At 38.8% G+C, this 24545-nt stretch overlaps 1 protein-coding gene across 12 annotated transcripts in view; it reads right to left on the bottom strand.

Moving 5' to 3' along the window:
• Nucleotides 1–24545, bottom strand: part of LOC134539300 (protein kinase C and casein kinase substrate in neurons protein 1) — a 244370-nt gene that overhangs the window by 66048 nt on the left and 153777 nt on the right. For 6 of the 12 annotated variants that reach the window (XM_063381218.1, XM_063381209.1, XM_063381216.1 and 3 more), the window contains 2 exons: nt 3434–3676; nt 2171–2319 (listed from right to left, as the gene is read on the bottom strand). In XM_063381218.1, the coding sequence (XP_063237288.1) occupies nt 2171–2319; nt 3434–3647 (363 nt within the window). In that variant the 5' untranslated portion in view covers nt 3648–3676. Of the gene's footprint in view, nt 1–2170; nt 2320–3433; nt 3680–24545 lie in introns of all 12 variants that reach the window. The other 6 variants (XM_063381214.1, XM_063381211.1, XM_063381215.1 and 3 more) reach the window with 1 other exon arrangement.

The raw sequence follows: 24545 nt of genomic DNA, 5'->3' as shown, positions 1-24545 counted from the left end.
TTGTTTTTCACTATCGCGTATTTTCACGTTTTTTTTGTTCTTATCTTAAAAGAGATATAATAAAGCCGCTCTAATGAGATTTAATTGTTTCTTGGTTAACAAAAACTGTTTAATTATCAAATATTGTTAATTGTTTATATTCCATTTATTATTATTTACGCGACGTCATACTGTACGCGTACGCAATACGACTCAATTCGTTGCTGCAACATAACATAGCATGTTATGCGGTATCACAAGTAAAATATAAAAATGAATCAGGGCCCGCCCATCTTCCTACCCAAGGGCGATTTGCCTTTGTATTTATCGGACAATGTGTTCCTTGGCACACTATTTTTTTCCGCTGCTCATTTTATACTCATACCATTCGCTACATCTTTAAGAGCAGCTTCCATGGCTGACTCTTCATACAACGGTATTTTCCGTTTTGGCATTTTGCCCTGTAATTAAAGAACGAGACACATTACAATGTTTAGTTTACTTATTAATGTCAAAATATATATCGAATGACCCCTAAATTAATGTAAACAACAATGCCTACACAATTTTTGCAATCAATAAAGTAAAGTAATTTCCGACCCAGAAGTCGTCATACACATGCATCGGAAGTCGTCATAGGTGACGACTACTGGATCTGATCATAATAACGTACTTTGTCTATTAACAACAAAGAACCAATATTATTTAAGAACTTTAGGGTGTAACTTAGCACAACTTTAAATAAAATATTAAATGTACCAGTGCTCGTCAGGTATGACGAACACTAGCAATACAAGGTTTTTATTGATCCAGTTTTCGTCACCCTAACTAAATCATACAAAGAAAACGAATTTTTTTAAATAAACACTTTCACCTCTTCAAGAACATTTAACTAACACATTCAGCACAAAACATCACGAATAAACATGAAAAATTACAGAATTAGAAGTAAAAATGTGCACTAACGTCCTTAGTGTTTTAGTATAGGAATTCCCCTATTTATCTTCACTGCTCTACGAACTTTTGATGCACGGACTTTTTTTGATTGAAAATAGTATTTGTTCCGAAAACTATTGTGGTAATTTCAGCTAGAACGTCGACCAAATTTTTGTCAATATTTAAGTTGGCGATATATTGAGCTACTTCTCTATTATTTACATTTGAAGTTGCTAGTGACGACCATTGGAGCAGTGACGAGTACCGGTGCACTTACCTTAACAGTTTTCAGACAATCAAAACTAATTAACAGAACATAACACTCAACTACCTGCAAAATTCAGTGGAATATTTTTAAAGAGTTTTCTGCATATGCAAGAAACTATCGTCTTAGCACATTACGATTGTGATTTGTCAAAATCTGCCACATCATATGTTGTGGAAAAGAACAAAGCTACAAACAACACACTGGTTTTTATTTTTTTTGCAATAATTTAAATTTTGAGACATTTATCCAAATTTCTGACAATAAGTGACATAAATAACATATCCCTAGGCTTTTATAACTAGCTAGAGCCTAGCAGTGCTGGAACTTCTAGAGGAAAATAAATGTTCTTTTTTTTTTTAGGGAGTTATTACAACTGGCATTAATTTTACACCAGTCCATGAATACAGGGCTCAATTACCTTCAAGGGAGTCGTAAGGTTCGGGGTTTGAAAAAAATATCATTTCGGAGCCTTTAGGGATTGTCGTTACATGTTCTTATGAAAACTAAAATTTAAATTTACATTGCTTAAGAATTTATATTTCTGCCAACATTTAAATTTACCTGAATATACATTATATTTATTTTGGGTAGCAATACTCTAATGTTTGAAGTCAAGATAGTAAAAAAAAAAATTCTACAAAGAAATTTACAAATAATTTTTGGTACTTACGTATTAACGTCACCGCAGCTACCTTTAAATATTGTGAACAGTTTGTTGGGTTAGTATAGGAACATTAAAAATACTGTGAAATCATGTGAACTTTTAGTTGGGTCAGGATAGCCACATCTTAAATTGGTAATTCCTCAGCAACCATAATAAATATTTTATAGTTTTTTTTTAATGTAGCTGTACTAACCGAACCAACCATCCACAATATTTAAAGGTAGCTGTGGTGGCATTAATACTTAAGTACCTAATTATCTCAGAAATGCTGCACCTTGGAATATGTTCCTGGGGGGCGAAAGCGGGCCTCGGTGGAACCCTACCTTGTGGTACGTATCTTTCTGCCACGTCTTCACTTGCTGTATGACGTCGTTGCTGAGGTTGTCTTTGACGCGGAGGTGCAGGTCACACATCCTGTCCGCCTCCACTAGGACGCCTTTCCAGCCCGCCTCCGTTGTTCCGTACTCAGGACCTGACGAACAGTGGGTAACACTAGCACCAACATCATCACTGCAACATTACAGCCAGCTGTGCACAGTTCCGCCCGACTGAAAAACCACCTGGTATAAAGTTCGCAGGCTTCACGGCCATTGTCTGAAGTAGCTTGGCTTCTGGAATGTAGCTGCGTCCTTGGCAAATTATTCACCGACGTTTCTGTCGACATTGCAGTTGCCATCATCAGGGAGCAGTTACCTACTCTGCTCCCTGATGATGGTGACCGAAACGTCGGTGAATTATTCGCCAAGGACACGGCTACAACAAGAAGCCAATCTCCTTCACCTGGTATAAAATCATTCAAAATCTATCACGATCTAGCTATATATTAACATTAGGCCCTGCCTTACTCTTAGCAATTATTATTATATTTAACAACCAAAGTAAGTGTTAATTATAAAAAAAAATAAGATGTTACTAAAATGTGTTTTTTGTATTTCAAATTTGATTCATAAGAACCTAAACAAAAATAAAAACCAGTATAGATGCAAATAACACTGTGAAAGAAGTTACTGACACAATTGCTTCCGTTAGGACTTAAATAAAGCATTAACAAAATATAAACAAAAAAATAGCACACTGAACAGTGACAAATAGATAAAAGTAGACTTCAGAATCAGTTTTCAACAAACCCCCATTAATTGAGGATGAGTAATAGGTTTTGCCACAATACTTTGCTATTGTCAAATCTATATTGCAAAGAAGTACAAACTAAAAAAAAAATGTAAACAATCACAAAATCATTAATTTAAATAGAAAAGATACTTACTTCCTAAGAAAGCATTTTATCCAGCCATAAAAAAATTTACCCCTTTATTATGTACTCTAATACAAATTTGAAACTTTATGGTATCTGGGATCCTAATCTTTCAATATTTTATATCAAATTGAATTTTAATTTACATTTTATTATATTTAAATAAAGCTAATTCAGTGTCCGAACACTTTTTTAGCAATGTGACATCAACAGTGACATAAAATATCATAAATATATTTAAAACTGTTCTATATCAACAATTAAATTAATGAAATGTAACAAAAAAAAACACTAAAAAATATATAAAATTAAAATCTTTAGATTTAATTACTACCTTTTTCAATAATATCATTCCACTTTTTCGCCCAGCCTTTGAGACTCTTGGCATATGCCTTTTCAATGTCCGCGCGCTCTTGTATGAGCGCCATGAGATCGCTGCACAGCTTGTAGCCATCTTCTATCCTCTTTGTCGTCCGTTTGTAGTTGCCTGGTTCCCAAAAGGAGTCGCTCGTTGCTATGAGCATGTTGTCATCACTGTGGTGGGACATGGTTCACACCAGATCTTCCACCCGTCCACCTGCTGGCCAGATTCACACTCAGTTAACAATCAATAACAAGGTTAAATAGATAGAACTCTGCTGAATAGGTGACATGCCACTCGTCACAAAACAGCACCACCATTTAAAATCATTGTTTTTCATACATCATGCATCACTGGCTATTTCTACTATATTTAACACAACAAAAATAATGCTGAGAACAAAAAAAATACTATCATTAAAATTAGGATTCCACCCTATTTATGTCATAAAAATTTTTCCAAGTGAAAATTACTTTTATCTCAAAAAAGTAATACTTTTTAGCCATGTTTCAAGAGATTTTTTTATCATGCAACAAAAATTGAATGCCACGCAACGTAAATTTAAAAGGATGAAGTCCAATGTGCATGCAAGTTTTGTCCAGCTGTGATCAGACACAACATAAGACATTGGAGTACATAGTTTATTTTCAAATGAATGGAAAATAGTTGAAGTAAAAAAATATTGAAAATAATATGTTCACACATTTAATACTTAACTAACAGCTACAACTACTAGTACCTATTATTTTTATGTTGAAACCAGCAAACACAGTTACTTCAATTTAGTTTTATTCAGATTCACTTATAATTTATAAGCAAAGAAAATTGAGTTAGAATATACAGTGCATCAATGATATTTATCACTTCGTTGGTTCTCTTGAATATGACCAACACTGTGCCATCTTGAATTCAACCACCTTGGAACCAAGCACTCCAATCCCCCAAATGTTGCAATCTTGAAAATCTGTAGTTATATTCCAATTTTAATGAAAAAAATTTGAAACCATAAAAAATTAAAATAATAAATTTTTTATAATAAAATATGATATCATCCTAGGTTCAAACCTGGTGATGACAAAAAAAAAAAGATGACAGATCCTTCCTCCACACATTTTGATACAGCTACATGCAACGATCCTGGCTCCATGTTACCTTCTGCGACTAATGACAGATGCAAAGTGAATATTTTTTTAAACTGGAACATTTATTTAATTACATATATTTTTTACTATGTCATCATCAGGGATATTTAATTTACAATTTTGAAAGACACCTGGTCAAGTATTTCTGCTTTTCAACAACAGATGTCGCCACATGTTGTGTGGTGGTAAATATTTTTGTTTTGCATGATAGTGTTTCTCGACTATCTCAGGCATATTATTTAACAATGTAATATTTTTTTTGTTTCAATTCCACCTGATAAAAATATTTTTCTGATTGTGCTTCCTTTGCACTAATTGTGTTTCTCATTGTCCTTCCTTATCGCTGATTGTGCTTCAAAATTGCTTCCTTTTTTAAAATGTGGATGTGGCTGGCCACCGACTGTTATGTATAACTCCAATGAAATTGCATGTCAATTGTATATTTCGTGTTTGTTTTTTGTGAAATTGTATATTTTGTGCTTTTGTTTTTTGTGAAATTGTATATTTTGTGTTTTTGTTTTTTGTGAAATTGTATATTTTGTGCTTTTGTTTTTTGTGAAATTGTATATTTTGTGTTTGTTTGTTTTTTGTGAAATTGTATATTTTGTGTTTTTGTTTTTTGTGAAATTGTATATTTTGTTTTTTGTGAAATTGTATATATTGTGTTTGTTTGTTTTTGTGAAATTGTATATTTTGTGCTTTTGTTTTTTGTGAAATTGTATATTTTGTGTTTGTTTTTTTTGTGAAATTGTATATTTTGTGTTTTTGTTTTTTGTGAAATTGTATATTTTGTGTTTTTGTTTTATGTGAAATTGTATATTTTGTGTTTGTTTTTTTTTGTGAAATTGTATATTTTGTGTTTTTGTTTTTTGTGAAATTGTATATTTTGTGCTTTTGTTTTTTGTGAAATTGTATATATTGTTTTTTGTGAAACTTTATATGTATATATTTATTTTCTATATGTACTTGACATGTATCATACCCCAGTAATGGGGTCAAAGGATATGAAAATAAATAAATAAATAAAAATAAAAAAAGGCTTTGCCTTATAAGAAGACTGCAGACATCGAGAAATGATTGTAATTTTGTTTTATTTTTCAAACCTGAGGTTTTTTTTGTGTGTTTTGCATTGATCAAGTATCAAACTGAGGTGATTGATTTTTTTTTTTGTGATTTTTGAAATTTTCCCCAAATTTCTAACTTAAAAATTAAAGATTTTCATCAAGATGGCGGCCACCACAGTAATAAATGAATATTGCACTCTAGCATGCAAAAATTTAACTAAAATGGCCGCAGCCCACTCCAACAGACAAAAACAAAATGTCGGATCCAAGATGGTGTCCTCCAGCAGATGCAAACAATATGGCCAACAGGACATCATACTGGCTGACATAATATCTACCTTGGCAATAGTGGCGGGATATCAGTCTGCTGGTGGCTTCCATGAAGGAAGGATCTGTCAGCATTTTTATTTTGTCCTCGCCGGGTTCGACCAAGAACATTTTCATAATTTTTTATTGAAAATTTATTATTAAAATTTTTTATGATTTTTGACTTTTATATTTTTTCTATTAAAATCGGATTTTAAAGATGGCAGCCATAACGAAAATTGCAAAATTCTGGGATTGGTACCAAGATTGTTAAATTAAATTAAAGATGGTGTCTTAGGTCAAAGTTAAAGGTCATAGCCAAGGTTAAAGGTCAAGGTCAAAAGTCACCCATAAAATTAATAAAATCTATTAAAATATTTTTTATATATTTTTAAATTCTTCCCATTAAAACTGGATAATAATTACTGATTTTTAATATGACGGACAGTTTTCAAAATGGCAGAAGTTCTTCTTATTATAATGTTATTAAATTGTTATAACTTTTAAATTTTACCCCCGATTTTTAGCATTTAAAATGCATATTTTCAAGAACCCGGCGCATCCTGCCCCACTAATCGCAGATATTGAGATAATTCTTGATGCGGGAGCCAGTGCGCCGCGCGGATAGACCACCCGCCTCTCAGCGGCGTCGTGCGGGAGAGGGATATCCAGGTTTCTGGCCCTGTATCTGTATTCACTGGCGGCTAAATGCCATAGATAAAGGCAAAAGATTTGTCCACGAGCTTGGTTGAGACGGGAATTAATAAAAATATTACATAATCACCTTCACTCTATTTTTCATGCACATCGTCAGTCAAAATGTATTTCACTGTGAACATATGTGAAAAATAATATTTTGTTAATTGTCGTGGAATAGAAATGAATACAAGTCTTTGTAAAGATTGTCGGAAACAGTTAACACAATAAATAGTATTCGTCCCCTTCGTTGACTGCATTGAATCATGTGTAGAATCGAGGCAGAAACATATCGAATGCACTGATTCAGTATTAACTCGAGTATCTGCGAGTAATCAACCACCTGCAGGGTATAACGAGCAAGACAACTGAATAAAATTTTGTTAAAATGACACGCATTGTTCAACTGAATCAGAAACGGTAAGTCATTACAAAACAATTTCTGAAACGAGCAAGACAACTGAATTAAACGTTATTAAAATGGAACGCATTGTTCAAGTGAATCAGAAACGGCAAGTCATTACAAAACAATTGCTGAAACTACAGGAATTCCACGAGCAACAGTAGCTGTTATCCAGATATATGAAACTAGTTCGTCTGTGATCAATAAACCAAAAAGCGCTACGACCAAGGAAGCTGACAAGACGAGAACAGAGAAGGATTGTGCGATCGGTGCAGCAAAATCCTCATGTTTCTGGTCCTGCGCTTCGATCTGATGCAGAAGAACATCAGCATCGACACATGACGGGTGTTACACACAGTTGTATCAGTGGGAAGCATAAGACGGAAGAAGCCCTCATTGGGCAAAGAAAAACAAAGCTTCCTTTTATAAAACAGTCCATCAGCATGCAACCATAGGTTGGAGTCAGGTTTTTATTTACAGAAAAACGCAAAGTACATTCACTCGATCAGAGAAGAACGAAGATCCCCAGTACAAGAACCTGCAGTCTACAGTCATGTATGGTGGTGGAAGCGTGATGGTAAGGGAATGTATGTTGACAGCTGGACAGTTAACTAACACTTTATAGCTGCACCAATGGATGAGTAAAGATGGTGTATCTGAATGTATTGAAGCAGAACCTGAGACCTAGCCTACAGAAGCTGAGCATCGAAAGCGCCTTTTTATTTATTTCAGCAAGATAATGATCCGAATAATACCACCGAATCGTCAACGGCTGGCATTTAATTATTACGGGCTATAGTGAAACATGCATGAGAAAAGCGGATTTTAAGTAAAGAATATCTTGAAGAGTGTTTCGCTAAAGAATGGAGGAAAATATGCCCAAACATCACACGATAACTTGCAGAATCAACACCAAGGTGGCTAAAAGCAGTCATCACTTCAAAAGAAAATATCACCAAATAATAATTGTTGTAACTGTGAACTGTGTTATTGTACTAGACGTGTACTTTAACATCGTACATTTTTTGTAGGAATATAAATTTTTTGTTTGTTTATTTTCAGAGCTACTGAAATAATCCATTTTTAAGTTATTATAGCTGTTACCCTGGTACGAATTTGAAAATTTTTAAATCTTTTTTCATTTCATTGTCCATAGATCCCAAAGCCATATAGTGTGTGTGTACGTGTGTATATATATATATATATATGTGTGTGTGTGTGTGTGTAAGTGTATATACAATATATATAAAAGTAGTATAGTTTGGCCGGTCCGAGCGCTAGTCGGAGTGAGGTGTAGGTGGTGGATTTTGCTGTCTTGTAACCTACATCTTCCATGACATCACAGCGGCCATCTGGAATCTGGAAATATGTCACCATTGCACTTTTCGTTGAGGCGACATTATGAATTCTGACATCACGGCGGCCATCTTGGATGACCTTGACCTTTTACTAACCTTTAACTTTGACCTTGACCTTAGAACTTGAAAATATGACCTTGACATTTAAACTCAGTCGCCATCTTGTATGCCGCCATTTTATCATCGAGCCCCCCAATCCCCTAATGTTGAAATAACTCCCTTAGTAATTACAATTGTTTAAAATTGTTTGTAAACCTTATAAATACTGTCTAATACTTTAGTCTGAAGCAAATTTTTGATTCAACTAACCATTGCTGCAAAAGGTGGATCAAGAGGGGTTAAAATACAAAAATAAATTCATAACTACCTTAGTAATCACATCATCAAATTCGTTCAAAATTGTTTGTAAATCTTATAATTTTTATCCAAAACTTATATCTGAAACAATTTTTAACAAGATGGGTTAAAAAAAATGGGGTTAAATCACTATCACTACAAAATTAAAACTAAGTCGCTTCCCGCTGTGTCTTTCCCTATGTATGCTTAGATCTTTAAAACTACGCAACGGATTTTGATGCGTATTTTTTTAATAGATAGAGTGATTCAAGAGAAAGATTTATATGTATAATACATGCAGAATATAGTAGAGAAACACTGATAATTTTAGAGGTTTCTAATGTGATGTAAATAAACACATTTATTTGCGCTTACATTGCAAACGCTGGCTGAACCCTATGAGATAGATCAAAATAATGTGCTACAGTATTGTACACCTTAAAAAGGTCTACAAAAAAGTCAGCGATGGTATATGTCTATCTCTTAGGGATAACCCACAATAACCATTTTTTATCCTTTACTTTTTGCGAGAAATAATGGCTTATTTACGAAGCGATTTTAAGCAATACAGCATTAATCCTTATCCAATTAAGTACCTTAAATACATTGTGCATTTAATATAGATCCATATGGCCCTTACAGCATGTAATTTAAATTAATATTTTCGAAGATATTACACATGCACTCATTACATTGCATTGCGCCGACGCAAATACTGCTCGGTCGATACTGTTCTCGATTTGGAAGAAGCTGTTCATTTTCTTAAAGAATTTCTTAATTTTTTGAACCCGTCTGGACTCCCTCCTAATAAAATAAAATGGTGTTGAAAGTAGGTTGTCCTGTTATTTTATTAAGAAACCTGAATCCACCTAAACTTTTCAATGACACGCGTTTGCTGGTAAAATCACATTGCAGGCTTAGATTTGAGCGTTGAGTGTTTTCCACATGGCCAATTATATGTCCCTCTTTCAAGATTAACCTCTAAAGCCTCATGTTTGTATTATCTAATGACAAAAAAAGCTGTGAACGTTGTATATAAAGACATTCTGTAGTATATTTAGTATCTGCATTGCACCCGTACGAAGCCGGGGCGGGTCGCTAGTTTAAAATAAATACAAAATTTCCGTACAATGTACACTATCAAATTCTTCCCAATTTATTGCAAAACCAACAACTTTCGTTTTAAATAATTTTTATAAGACCTACCATTTCTACAAGGGGTAGAGTAAACAGGATTTGAAAGACAAAAAATATTCATAACTCCGTCAGTAGGCACACCATCAAATCCGCTCAAATTGTTTGCAAACCCTACCTAAAAAATTTGTTTGAAAATTTCTTATACAACCAACCACAGCAAAGGGTGGACAAAAAATGTGTTAAAAAACGAAAGTAAATTAATTTCTCCGTTAGTAAGCATACCATCAAATCCGTTCAAATGGTTTGTAGATCTTTTAACTTTTATCTAAAACTTTTGTCTAAAAGAATTTTTTATAATACAAAAAATTATTGCAAGGGGTAAGAAAAACCAGGGTTTGGAATAAGAAAATAAATTTAACTTCAGTATCATGTACGCCATCGAATCCATTCTTATTTTTGTTTAACTTTGTAAATATTGTCTAAAACCTTTCTTATAATAAATTTTTATTTAACCAACCATTGCTGTAAGCGGTGGAAATAACGTTTGAAAGTATACAATCAAATCCGTTATAATTTTTTGCATGAATACTTAATTTTATCTAAAACTTTAGCTAAAACCATTATTGATGAAACGAATTATTACCGTACAAATACGGGTTAAAATTTAAAAAATCAAATCTTTCTTAGTTTTAAATTCGTTCGAATTGATTTTAAACTATCTTGTTATCTTAAACCTTGGTGCAAAGCAAATTTGTATAAGACCACATCATTAGTGCAAGAGATGAAAAATAATTTTGGTAAGTCCAAAAAATTTAATAATTACTTTAGTTGGCATAATTTGTAATTAATTAGTTTTAAGCTATTCAATGCTGGCTGCATTGAGTTAAATCATTCATAATTATTTTCGCTGCATGAAAAAATAGAAAATGTTTGGTCGGTCATTTTGTAAAATTGGAGAATGTAATAAGTTATGTACATGAAGTTCTTAAAATGTTCCTGAATTAGGTTCTACGAAATCTACCAACGCCTGTACGCTTTTCCGAAAGGGAATTATTTTTGACGTGATAACGTCTTATAAATCGATGAACGCCGGCTGCACGCACGAAAAAGCATTACTCATTGTCACGTTCCGCTTGAGCCGAGCGTGCAAGAACCGACCAACCACACCGTGCGAGAAAATCTTCTATAATATCAGACAGGTTAAGGCGGGCTTTTTAAAAGCAGCAATTTAAAATTTTTGATTTATTTGTCCAATTTCGTCATTTAAAATTAACAATGTATCGATATTGATTTGATTTCAGTTTATTTCTATAAATAATTGTTCGTGATTATATTTAAACAAATTATTTAAATTAAATTAGCAAAAACTTTAAATAATATTTGAAAATTAAAAAGTACGCAATTTTTCATCAATGTTTTTTTATGACGTTATCGCGAAAAATTATCGTCCGTAAACCGACTTCACAGACAACCCCCCTTTTTTTTAATAGTAACGTCATCTGCAATGTCAATTAAACCAGATAAAGTGTATCAAAATGAACTTATTTTAGCATTCGTGTTATTCATTGTGAATGGCGAGCGGACAAATACTTTTGCGGACTGCGTGCAAGTATGGACAACACTTGAGGCGAGTGCGGACACTGGACCGAGATCCGGGATCTTGGATGCACAAAGGCGAGATCTTCGCTGCACGCGCCACATCTGCGGACGCAATTAGATGGCGGACTCGTTAACTCCGGGCCCATTACCGGGGCAGTCTCGAACAATGCTTTAACGCATCTGCGTCATGCATGGTCCGAATAGCGCGGCAGGGGGCGCGCGTCGTAATTAGGTTCTACACTTGGAAAGTACGCTATCTTGCGGGACCGAGACGAGATGCTTCACAGCCGAAACTGACGAATGATGACTTGCAGTTGTTGGATGGCCTCGGCGGTATTAGAGGCAATGTATTCAACAATATTATGACGCAAGGAGTACTTACACAAAAAGCTAAATTTGTATTCAACGAATCTTGAAGTAACATCTTAACTCTCGGTATACGGTTATTTGGCAGGGGTAATTTAGTGACTGGGACGGAAGTCGCATGGAACGGAAATGTGTGAAAAAACGGTACTGCCATCTATAGCGGATGGCGCGAACCAAGTTCACAATGCCAAATGGAAACTTTATAGTATTAAGTGTTTAAATATTTTTTATAAATTCCTTGTCGAAAATAAGGTTCAATGCCTATCATATCAATTTTTATCGGAGCCATTTCATTATATAGTTGAAATTTCGGTCTGCAAATGGAATGATTCGAAAGTGGATGCAGCTTCTCCGGCACATAAGTCTAGCGGCGGCTGCAGAAACTGGAGGCATTGAAGCATTTGGAGCACTTGAAGCTGTAGGAACAATTATAGCTGTTGGATATATTGGAGCTTTGGAGCTTTGGAGCTTTGGAGCTTTGGAGCTTTGGAGCATTTGGAGCTGTTGGAGCAATTGGAGCATTGGAGTATTTGGAGCTGTTGTAAGTAGTATAGCATAGTTCCTCCGAGATCAGGGTTCAGGGTGTGGATTGAGATTGTCGGTCCGCCATCTTGGATTGTGACGTCACGGCGGCCATCTTGGATTGTGACGTCACGGCGACCATCTTGGATAAGCGTAACGGGACATAACGTAACGGGACACAGCGTAACGGGACATATCGTAACGGGACAAGTAGATCACGGCGGCCATCTTGGATCCGCCATCTGTAAATCGAGCGCCCCACTCATGATGAAATGTTCGTCTCTGTAGCCATATTGATTTTTTTCTGTTCCGCTGCAGGCCGCCATCTCGGATACCGTCGACTTTGTTTCTGTTGTTTGTTCCTAGATAGCGCCAGCGTCGCTCTTGATTTTTTTCTGTTCCACTGGAGGCCGCCATCTTGGATACCGTCGATTTTGTTTCTGTTGTTTGTTCCTAGATAGCGCCAGCATCGCTCTTGATTTTTTTTGTTCCGCCGCAGGCCGCCATCTTGGATACCGTCGACTTTGTTTCTGTCGTTTGTTCCTAGAGAGCGCCAGCGTCGCTCTGTCTCATCACATAAGGTCGATGTTCCATTACCTACCATAGTTATTAAGAACCTTATCGACATTTTAAATTTTATTTTTTATGAAAAATATATTGGAAACGCTGTGATTCGAACCATCGCAGCTCTGATCTCTAGGTTGGAAAACATACGCCTTTAACCGCTCAGCCATCGAGACATTTACCAGACCGAAGATTAAATAAGGTATATATAAAAATAACATGCATATTTGGACTTGTAATTTTTTTTAATTTAAAGTAATAATAGCACCACCTGTTCGAGACGGACCCACCATCTTGTCATTTGGCCGCCATCTTGAAAATCTGTAACTTTTATGCTAGAGATGCGGGAAAAAGTTCAAAATTTATTAAATAAATTGACAATAAACATAATGTTTGATTATATCGATGTACGTCCTTGGTTCGATTCCCGACGAGAGTAAACGGTCGATCCTTCCTCCATGAAAGCTACCTAGATGATCTACCACCAGCAGTACCAAGGTATATATCATCAACAGGTATGACATCATGTCCGCCATCTTGTCTATATCCGCTGGAGACCACCATCTTGTTTTTCATCTGCTAGAGTGTGCCGATCCCATGTAGTATAATTATCTGGTCACCATACTTTTGTCCTCAACTGTTGACATTGAACATTGACCTTGAAATTTGACCTTGACCTTGAAAATTGACCCTAACCTTGAAATTTGACCTTGACCTTAGCCTTTGGCCTTGACCTTGAAATTTGACCTTGACCTTGAAATTTGACCTTGACCTTGAAATTTGATCTTGACCTTGAAATTTGACCTTGACCTTGAAATTTGACCTTGACCTTTAAATTTGACTTTGACCTTGAAATTTTACTTTGTCCTTGTCGACCATCATGGACCCGACATTTAATGTTCAGTACATGCTACCAGGAGCGACCAACTGCTGGAGTACGTCATCTTGTGTGTGTACTAATATTATAGAGTACATTTACATCTGGTTAATTTTATTTTAACCTGCTACAGTGCAGTAATCATTTATTACCGAGGTGCCCCCCCGCCATCTTGAAATTCGGACGCCATCTTGAAATCATGTAATAATGTAGCTAGAAAAGCGGGAAAAAATCCAAAATTCATCAAAAAAATCACTCATTAACTTACAAATCGAATCGATGGATCCCTGTCCACGGTTCGATTCTTGACCAGAGACAGTTGTAACTAATTATTAAATAAATGTTAGGTTCTGTTTTCCATTACCTTTCGCGGAGTTTATTAATCATTCACTCTACGAAAATCAACTCAAGTCAATATACCGGACCAACGAATTAAATCAGTGCCGATTAGCCTATTATGAAAGTCTAATTTTTCAATAATCTGAATAACATATAAGCCGTTCATGTACAAAGCCACACATATAGATCAATTGCCTTCAGTCCATGAGACCGAGTCATTTCATTATCAGATGTATAGGCTAGTCATTTCAGGACCACATGACCTTCGTAATCCATCGTGACATTTTTATACATTCTAAAGGACCAAGTAACCTTGTAAAATATTTTAGTAACACCAAGAGGTGATAAACTAGTAAATATTCAATCACTACATTTTTTACTACGCGCAATCAACAAAAAAGGAAGCACCAACAACGAAAAGGCAGCACATTTGGAAGCACCGACAACGAAAAGGCAGCACATTTGGAAGCACCGTCATCGAAAAGGCAGCACATTTGGAAGCACCGACAACGTAAAGGCAGCACATTTGGAAGCACCGACAACGAAAAGGCAGCACATTTGGAAGCACCGACAACGAAACGGCAGCACATTTGGAAGCACCGACAACGAAACGGCAGCACATTTGGAAGCACCGACAACGAAAAGACAGCACATTTGGAAGCACCGACAACGAAAAGGCAGCACATTTGGAAGCACCGACAACGAAAAGGCAGCACATTTGGAAGCACCGACAACGAAAAGGCAGCACATTTGGAAGCACCGACAACGAAATGGCAGCACATTTGGAAGCACCGACAACGAAACGGCAGCACATTTGGAAGCACCGACAACGAAAAGGCAGCACATTTGGAAGCACCGACAACGAAACGGCAGCACATTTGGAAGCACCGACAACGAAACGGCAGCACATTTGGAAGCACCGAAAACGAAACGGCAGCACATTTGGAAGCACCGAAAACGAAACGGCAGCACATTTGGAAGCACCGACAACGAAAAGGCAGCACATTTGGAAGCACCGACAACGAAAAGGCAGCACATTTGGAAGCACCGACAACGAAAAGGCAGCACATTTGGAAGCACCGACAACGAAATGGCAGCACATTTGGAAGCACCGACAACGAAACGGCAGCACATTTGGAAGCACCGACAACGAAAAGGCAGCACATTTGGAAGCACCGACAACGAAACGGCAGCACATTTGGAAGCACCGACAACGAAACGGCAGCACATTTGGAAGCACCGACAACGAAACGGCAGCACATTTGGAAGCACCGACAACGAAACGGCAGCACATTTGGAAGCACCGATAACGAAACGGCAGCACATTTGGAAGCACCGACAACGAAACGGCAGCACATTTGGAAGCACCGACAACGAAAAGGCAGCACATTTGGAAGCACCGACAACGAAACGGCAGCACATTTGGAAGCATCGACAACGAAACGGCAGCACATTTGGAAGCACCGACAACGAAACGGCAGCACATTTGGAAGCACCGACAACGAAACGGCAGCACATTTGGAAGCACCGACAACGAAACGGCAGCACATTTGGAAGCACCGACAACGAAAAGGCAGCACATTTGGAAGCACCGACAACGAAAAGGCAGCACATTTGGAAGCACCGACAACGAAAAGGCAGCACATTTGGAAGCACCGACAACGAAAAGGCAGCACATTTGGAAGCACCGACAACGAAACGGCAGCACATTTGGAAGCACCGACAACGAAAAGGCAGCGCATTTGGAAGCACCGACAACGAAAAGGCAGCACCATCATCAAAAAGGCCGCACATTTGTCATTGGCTCCAATATTCATTGGCTCCTATATTCATTGGCTCCATTATTCATTGATTCCATCAGTCTATTGATTCCATCAGTCTAGTGACTCCATCCTTCATTGGCTCCTACAGTCATTGGCTCCTACAGTCATTGGCTCCAACAACTGTCTTTTGTCTCACCAACTCCAAATATATATATTTGGCTAGAATTCTACGAGTCTAAGAGACCATGAGACCACATGGCTACGAGTCTAAAATGATCTAGCTGGTTACGAGTTATACATGGCTTGCGAGGCTACAGAGCTACGAAGTTTCTAGTACACAGGTTTACATGACTGCGAGGATACAGAACTACAAGTCTGCAAGAGTACTTGACTACGAAGGTACTCGTCTACATGACTCCCGTTACCGCATCTGTCTTCGACGGAATTTTCTCTTTTGCTCCAACTGCTCCATCAGCATTATGTTATAAGATTACAAGGCCTCTTGCTTACGTAGCTTCAAGTCTACAAGCCTCCAATGCATCATGACTGCGAGACTACGATCAATGAGGTTACGAGTCTACGCGATTACGAGTCTTCTAGGTTACATGATCGCGAGGCTATAGGACTACGAAGCTTCTAGAACGCATGGTTACGAGACTGCGAGGCTACAATTCTACGAGGTCCCAAGACATCCAGGCTACGCGACTAAGAGCCATGAGGTTACGAGACTACGTGACTACGAATCTTCAAGTTTACGAGACTGCGAGGCTACAGAGCTACGAAGCCTCTAGTACACAGGTTTACGTGACTGCGAGGATACAGGACTACGCGACTTCGAGCCATAAGGTTACGAGATTACGTGACTACGAATCTTCATGTTTACGAGACTGCGAGGCTACAGAGCTACGAAGCCTCTAGAAAACGAGTTTACGTGACTGCGTGGATACAGGAATACAAGTCTGCATGAGTTCTTGACTACGAAGCTACTCGTCTACAAGGCTCCAATTGACACATCTGTCTTCGATGGAATTTTCTCTTTTGCTACATCTACACCATCAGCATTATGTTATAAGATTACAAAGCTACTTGCTTACGTAGCTTCAAGTCTACGAGGCTCCAATACATCATGACTACGAGACTACGAGCCATGAGGTTACGAGACTATGCGATTGCAAGTCTTCAAGGTTACGTCATCGCGAGGCTATAGGACTACGAAGCTTCCAGAACGCATGGTTACGAGAATGCATGACTAATTGGCCGCATGGCTACGAAACTTTATGTCTCTAACTGACTACAATAGCACTATTCAGTGGTGAGAGTTAATTTATTTCATGCAAAGGTACTTGCTGCAAGCAGTTCCACTTTTCAACATCAGATGACGTCACGTTTTGCTTGCAGGTAAAATAATATTTATTTATTTTATGCGGGATGCGGGTTGTTCACTATCGATCGCATAAGAAGAATGGCATCGATAGTCTTCAAGGAGAAGGAAGTTCGTCCTTCCTGCTAGTGCTTCTCAGATTTCTCACGGTCCGCCATCTTGGATTGCGACGTCACGGCTGCCATCTTAGATGGGTGTGACTTTGACCTTTGACCGAAACCGCAGGAATGATCGCAAGCACACGGATTAACCATCAAAATATATATAAGAATTATCAGGAGCACACGGAGAAAACCATCATAATATTGGCAAGAATAATCAGGAGCACACGGAGAAAAACGACACATGTTTTCTTTGATATCATAAAATTACAGAAAAAAAATATTTAGAAATAAAAAAAATTAATAAAAAAATTTAAAATAAAAACAAAAAATACATAAATAGATTCTGCTAGCTTGTAAACTTATCATTGCTGAGCAAAGATAGAGTTCTAGTACAAGCCAGAATTTTATGTATTTTTTGTTTTTATTTTAAATTTTTTTATTAATTTTTTTTATTTCTAAATATTTTTTTTCTGTAATTTTATGATATCAAAGAAAACATGTGTCGTTTTTCTCCGTGTGCTCCTGATTATTCTTGCCAATATTATGATGGTTTTCTCCGTGTGCTCCTGATAATTCTTATATATATTTTGATGGTTAATCCGTGTGCTTGCGATCATTCCTGCGGTTTCGGTCAAAGGTCAAAGTCACACCCATCTAAGATGGCAGCCGTGACGTCGCAATCCAAGATGGCGGACCGTGAGAAATCTGAGAAGCACTAGCAGGAAGGACGAACTTCCTTCTCCTTGAAGACTATCGATGCCATTCTTCTTATGCGATCGATAGTGAACAACCCGCATCCCGCATAAAATAAATAAATATTATTTTACCTGCAAGCAAAACGTGACGTCATCTGATGTTGAAAAGTGGAACTGCTTGCAGCAAGTACCTTTGCATGAAATAAATTAACTCTCACCACTGAATAGTGCTATTGTAGTCAGTTAGAGACAAAGTTTCGTAGCCATGCGACCAATTAGTCATGCATTCTCGTAACCATGCGTTCTGGAAGCTTCGTAGTCCTATAGCCTCGCGATGACGTAACCTTGAAGACTTGCAATCGCATAGTCTCGTAACCTCATGGCTCGTAGTCTCGTAGTCATGATGTATTGGAGCCTCGTAGACTTGAAGCTACGTAAGCAAGTAGCTTTGTAATCTTATAACATAATGCTGATGGTGTAGATGTAGCAAAAGAGAAAATTCCATCGAAGACAGATGTGTCAATTGAAGCCTTGTAGACGAGTAGCTTCGTAGTCAAGAACTCATGCAGACTTGTATTCCTGTATCCACGCAGTCACGTAAACTCGTTTTCTAGAGGCTTCGTAGCTCTGTAGCCTCGCAGTCTCGTAAACATGAAGATTCGTAGTCACGTAATCTCGTAACCTTATGGCTCGAAGTCGCGTAGTCCTGTATCCTCGCAGTCACGTAAACCTGTGTACTAGAGGCTTCGTAGCTCTGTAGCCTCGCAGTCTCGTAAACTTGAAGATTCGTAGTCACGTAGTCTCGTAACCTCATGGCTCGTAGTCGCGTAGCCTGGATGTCTTGGGACCTCGTAGAATTGTAGCCTCGCAGTCTCGTAACCATGCGTTCTAGAAGCTTCGTAGTCCTATAGCCTCGCGATCATGTAACCTAGAAGACTCGTAATCGCGTAGACTCGTAACCTCATTGATCGTAGTCTCGCAGTCATGATGCATTGGAGGCTTGTAGACTTGAAGCTACGTAAGCAAGAGGCCTTGTAATCTTATAACATAATGCTGATGGAGCAGTTGGAGCAAAAGAGAAAATTCCGTCGAAGACAGATGCGGTAACTGGAGTCATGTAGACGAGTACCTTCGTAGTCAAGTACTCTTGCAGACTTGTAGTTCTGTATCCTCGCAGTCATGTAAACCTGTGTACTAGAAACTTCGTAGCTCTGTAGCCTCGCAAGCCATGTATAACTCGTAACCAGCTAGATCATTTTAGACTCGTAGCCATGTGGTCTCATAGTCTCTTAGACTCGTAGAATTCTAGCCAAATATATATATTTGGAGTTGGTGAGACAAAAGACAGTTGTTGGAGCCAATGACTGTAGGAGCCAATGACTGTAGGAGCCAATGACAGATGGAGTCACTAGACTGATGGAATCAATAGACTGATGGAATCAATGAATAATGGAGCCAATGAATATTGGAGCCAATGAATATTGGAGCCAATGACAAATGTGCGGCCTTTTTGATGATGGTGCTGCCTTTTCGTTGTCGGTGCTTCCAAATGCGCTGCCTTTTCGTTGTCGGTGCTTCCAAATGTGCTGCCTTTTCGTTGCCGGTGCTTCCAAATGTGCTGCCGTTTCGTTGTCGGTGCTTCCAAATGTGCTGCCTTTTCGTTGTCGGTGCTTCCAAATGTGCTGCCTTTTCGTTGTCGGTGCTTCCAAATGTGCTGCCTTTTCGTTGTCGGTGCTTCCAAATGTGCTGCCTTTTCGTTGTCGGTGCTTCCAAATGTGCTGCCGTTTCGTTGTCGGTGCTTCCAAATGTGCTGCCGTTTCGTTGTCGGTGCTTCCAAATGTGCTGCCGTTTCGTTGTCGGTGCTTCCAAATGTGCTGCCGTTTCGTTGTCGGTGCTTCCAAATGTGCTGCCGTTTCGTTATCGGTGCTTCCAAATGTGCTGCCGTTTCGTTGTCGGTGCTTCCAAATGTGCTGCCGTTTCGTTGTCGGTGCTTCCAAATGTGCTGCCGTTTCGTTGTCGGTGCTTCCAAATGTGCTGCCGTTTCGTTGTCGGTGCTTCCAAATGTGCTGCCTTTTCGTTGTCGGTGCTTCCAAATGTGCTGCCGTTTCGTTGTCGGTGCTTCCAAATGTGCTGCCGTTTCGTTGTCGGTGCTTCCAAATGTGCTGCCTTTTCGTTGTCGGTGCTTCCAAATGTGCTGCCTTTTCGTTGTCGGTGCTTCCAAATGTGCTGCCTTTTCGTTGTCGGTGCTTCCAAATGTGCTGCCGTTTCGTTTTCGGTGCTTCCAAATGTGCTGCCGTTTCGTTTTCGGTGCTTCCAAATGTGCTGCCGTTTCGTTGTCGGTGCTTCCAAATGTGCTGCCGTTTCGTTGTCGGTGCTTCCAAATGTGCTGCCGTTTCGTTGTCGGTGCTTCCAAATGTGCTGCCTTTTCGTTGTCGGTGCTTCCAAATGTGCTGCCGTTTCGTTGTCGGTGCTTCCAAATGTGCTGCCATTTCGTTGTCGGTGCTTCCAAATGTGCTGCCTTTTCGTTGTCGGTGCTTCCAAATGTGCTGCCTTTTCGTTGTCGGTGCTTCCAAATGTGCTGCCTTTTCGTTGTCGGTGCTTCCAAATGTGCTGCCGTTTCGTTTTCGGTGCTTCCAAATGTGCTGCCTTTTCGTTGTCGGTGCTTCCAAATGTGCTGTCTTTTCGTTGTCGGTGCTTCCAAATGTGCTGCCGTTTCGTTGTCGGTGCTTCCAAATGTGCTGCCGTTTCGTTGTCGGTGCTTCCAAATGTGCTGCCTTTTCGTTGTCGGTGCTTCCAAATGTGCTGCCTTTACGTTGTCGGTGCTTCCAAATGTGCTGCCTTTTCGATGACGGTGCTTCCAAATGTGCTGCCTTTTCGTTGTCGGTGCTTCCAAATGTGCTGCCTTTTCGTTGTTGGTGCTTCCTTTTTTGTTGATTGCGCGTAGTACAAAATGTAGTGATTGAATATTTACTAGTTTATCACCTCTTGGTGTTACTAAAATATTTTACAAGGTTACTTGGTCCTTTAGAATGTATAAAAATGTCACGATGGATTACGAAGGTCATGTGGTCCTGAAATGACTAGCCTATACGTCTGATAATGACATGACTCGGTCTCATGGACTGAAGGCAATTGATCTATATGTGTGGCTTTGTACATGAACGGCTTATATGTTATTCAGATTATTGAAAAATTAGACTTTCATAATAGGCTAATCGGCACTGATTTAATTCGTTGGTCCGGTATATTGACTTGAGTTGATTTTCGTAGAGTGAATGATTAATAAACTCCGCGAAAGGTAATGGAAAACAGAACCTAACATTTATTTAATAATTAGTTACAACTGTCTCTGGTCAAGAATCGAACCGTGGACAGGGATCCATCGATTCGATTTGTAAGTTAATGAGTGATTTTTTTGATGAATTTTGGATTTTTTCCCGCTTTTCTAGCTACATTATTACATGATTTCAAGATGGCGTCCGAATTTCAAGATGGCGGGGGGGCACCTCGGTAATAAATGATTACTGCACTGTAGCAGGTTAAAATAAAATTAACCAGATGTAAATGTACTCTATAATATTAGTACACACACAAGATGACGTACTCCAGCAGTTGGTCGCTCCTGGTACCATGTACTAAACATTAAATGTCGGGTCCATGATGGTCGACAAGGACAAAGTAAAATTTCAAGGTCAAAGTCAAATTTAAAGGTCAAGGTCAAATTTCAAGGTCAAGGTCAAATTTCAAGGTCAAGGTCAAATTTCAAGGTCAAGATCAAATTTCAAGGTAAGGTCAAATTTCAAGGTCAAGGTCAAATTTCAAGGTCAAGGTCAAATTTCAAGGTCAAGGTCAAATTTCAAGGTCAAGGCCAAAGGCTAAGATCAAGGTCAAATTTCAAGGTTAGGGTCAATTTTCAAGGTCAAGGTCAAATTTCAAGGTCAATGTTCAATGTCAACAGTTGAGGACAAAAGTATGGTGACCAGATAATTATACTACATGGGATCGGCACACTCTAGCAGATGAAAAACAAGATGGTGGTCTCCAGCGGATATAGACAAGATGGCGGACATGATGTCATACCTGTTGATGATATATACCTTGGTACTGCTGGTGGTAGATCAGTCTAGGTAGCTTTCATGGAGGAAGGATCGACCGTTTACTCTCGTCGGGAATCGAACCAAGGACGTACATCGATATAATCAAACATTATGTTTATTGTCAATTTATTTAATAAATTTTGAACTTTTTCCCGCATCTCTAGCATAAAAATTACAGATTTTCAAGATGGCGGCCAAATGACAAGATGGTGGGTCCGTCTCGAACAGGTGGTGCTATTATTACTTTAAATTTAAAAAAATTACAAGTCCAAATATGCATGTTATTTTTATATATACCTTATTTAATCTTCGGTCTGGTAAATGTCTCGATGGCTGAGCGGTTAGAGGCGTATGTTTTCCAACCTAGAGATCAGAGCTGCGATGGTTCGAATCACAGCGTTTCCAATATATTTTTCATAAAAAATAAAATTTAAAATGTCGATAAGGTTCTTAATAACTATGGTAGGTAATGGAACATCGACCTTATGTGATGAGACAGAGCGACGCTGGCGCTCTCTAGGAACAAACGACAGAAACAAAGTCGACGGTATCCAAGATGGCGGCCTGCGGCGGAACAAAAAAAATCAAGAGCGATGCTGGCGCTATCTAGGAACAAACAACAGAAACAAAATCGACGGTATCCAAGATGGCGGCCTCCAGTGGAACAGAAAAAAATCAAGAGCGACGCTGGCGCTATCTAGGAACAAACAACAGAAACAAAGTCGACGGTATCCGAGATGGCGGCCTGCAGCGGAACAGAAAAAAATCAATATGGCTACAGAGACGAACATTTCATCATGAGTGGGGCGCTCGATTTACAGATGGCGGATCCAAGATGGCCGCCGTGATCTACTTGTCCCGTTACGATATGTCCCGTTACGCTGTGTCCCGTTACGTTATGTCCCGTTACGCTTATCCAAGATGGTCGCCGTGACGTCACAATCCAAGATGGCCGCCGTGACGTCACAATCCAAGATGGCGGACCGACAATCTCAATCCACACCCTGAACCCTGATCTCGGAGGAACTATGCTATACTACTGTTGTAGCAATTCGAGTAATTTGGGAGATTTGGAGAAATTGGAGCTTTGGAGCATTTGAAGCTGTTGGACCATTTGTATCATTTGCAGCTTTGGAGAATTTGGAGCTTTGAAGTACTTGGAGCAATTGGATCTTTGGAGCAATTGAATTTGTGGAACAATTGGATATTTTGAGCTTATCTAGACAAGAACTTTAGGAGACAATGACTTTTTGAGCTAACGACTGTTGAAGCAAACGACTGTTGGAGCAAACGACTGTTGGAGCAAACGACTGTTGGAGCAAACGACTGTTGGAGCAAACGACTGTTGGAGCCAAAGGCTGTTTCGGCCAAAAACATTTGGAGCCAAAGAGTTGGAGACATTGTACCCTACCGCATCTTGCGGCCGATCGTATTCTACTGTTGGAATCCAATCCTACTAAGTAGAACGTACGTGCAAATATATATGTTCTGTTCGTTAATTGTGCATCCTTTTTTTAGTGCTTCATTTTAAAATGTTATTTTCACTCATTTTACTTATGTATTAATTTATTTTATTTTACTCGTCTATTAATGTGCATGGTTCTTGTTTTGACTCGCGTATTATTACAGCGTCCATGAATTTAACAAGCGAGGTATGGACGACGCGACTCTCAGTTTGTTACTGGCTACGACGGTGTAACGATTACCTAGTTTGACTCATCAGATACATAAGTATGCTAATTAAACTGTTTTTGAGACCTTGATGGCATCTTTAACGTCTTTAACGTCGAACTCGATGGAAGTTGAACCATCGTCTACAGGAACCCTGACAGCAGCGACGACGGCGCCGCGGATCCCGTTGGCATCGTCGACGACAACCACGAAGACCTTGATGGAAGCTGCACCATCGACTGCAGAGATCTTGTCAGTGATGACGGCGCAGATCCCAATAACAGTGATGGAATACAAAACTAAAGGAGACTCCAACAGACGTGGTTAAACCAGCAGAAGAGACTGATTCATGCAGTGCTGGCTGCGGCTTAAACGTCGATTAATGATGTTTTGCCAGCGAACGAGACTTCAATGGTTGGTGATTCGTTAACAACAAACGATTCAATGCAGTTTTTTTTATACATGCCATTGTAGTTTTGCATGGCAACTTCATTCGCAGTGAGCCACAACCTCGAACGCACCTGCTACGGCGCGAGAGTGCAAGATACCGAGCAGGAAACACGATCATGTCACGACATCAATGTGGGAAAACCGAGAAAACACAATCCTGCCAGACGCTTTCTACAATCACAAGCCAGCAGTAATTGCAGCGTGTGCCAACTCGC

This window comes from Bacillus rossius, chromosome 15 (genome assembly GCF_032445375.1).
Source record: "Bacillus rossius redtenbacheri isolate Brsri chromosome 15, Brsri_v3, whole genome shotgun sequence".
Taxonomy (NCBI): domain Eukaryota; kingdom Metazoa; phylum Arthropoda; class Insecta; order Phasmatodea; family Bacillidae; genus Bacillus; species Bacillus rossius.
The sequence above is the reverse complement of the archived record's forward strand: the minus strand, read 5'-3'. Positions and strand labels throughout refer to the sequence as shown.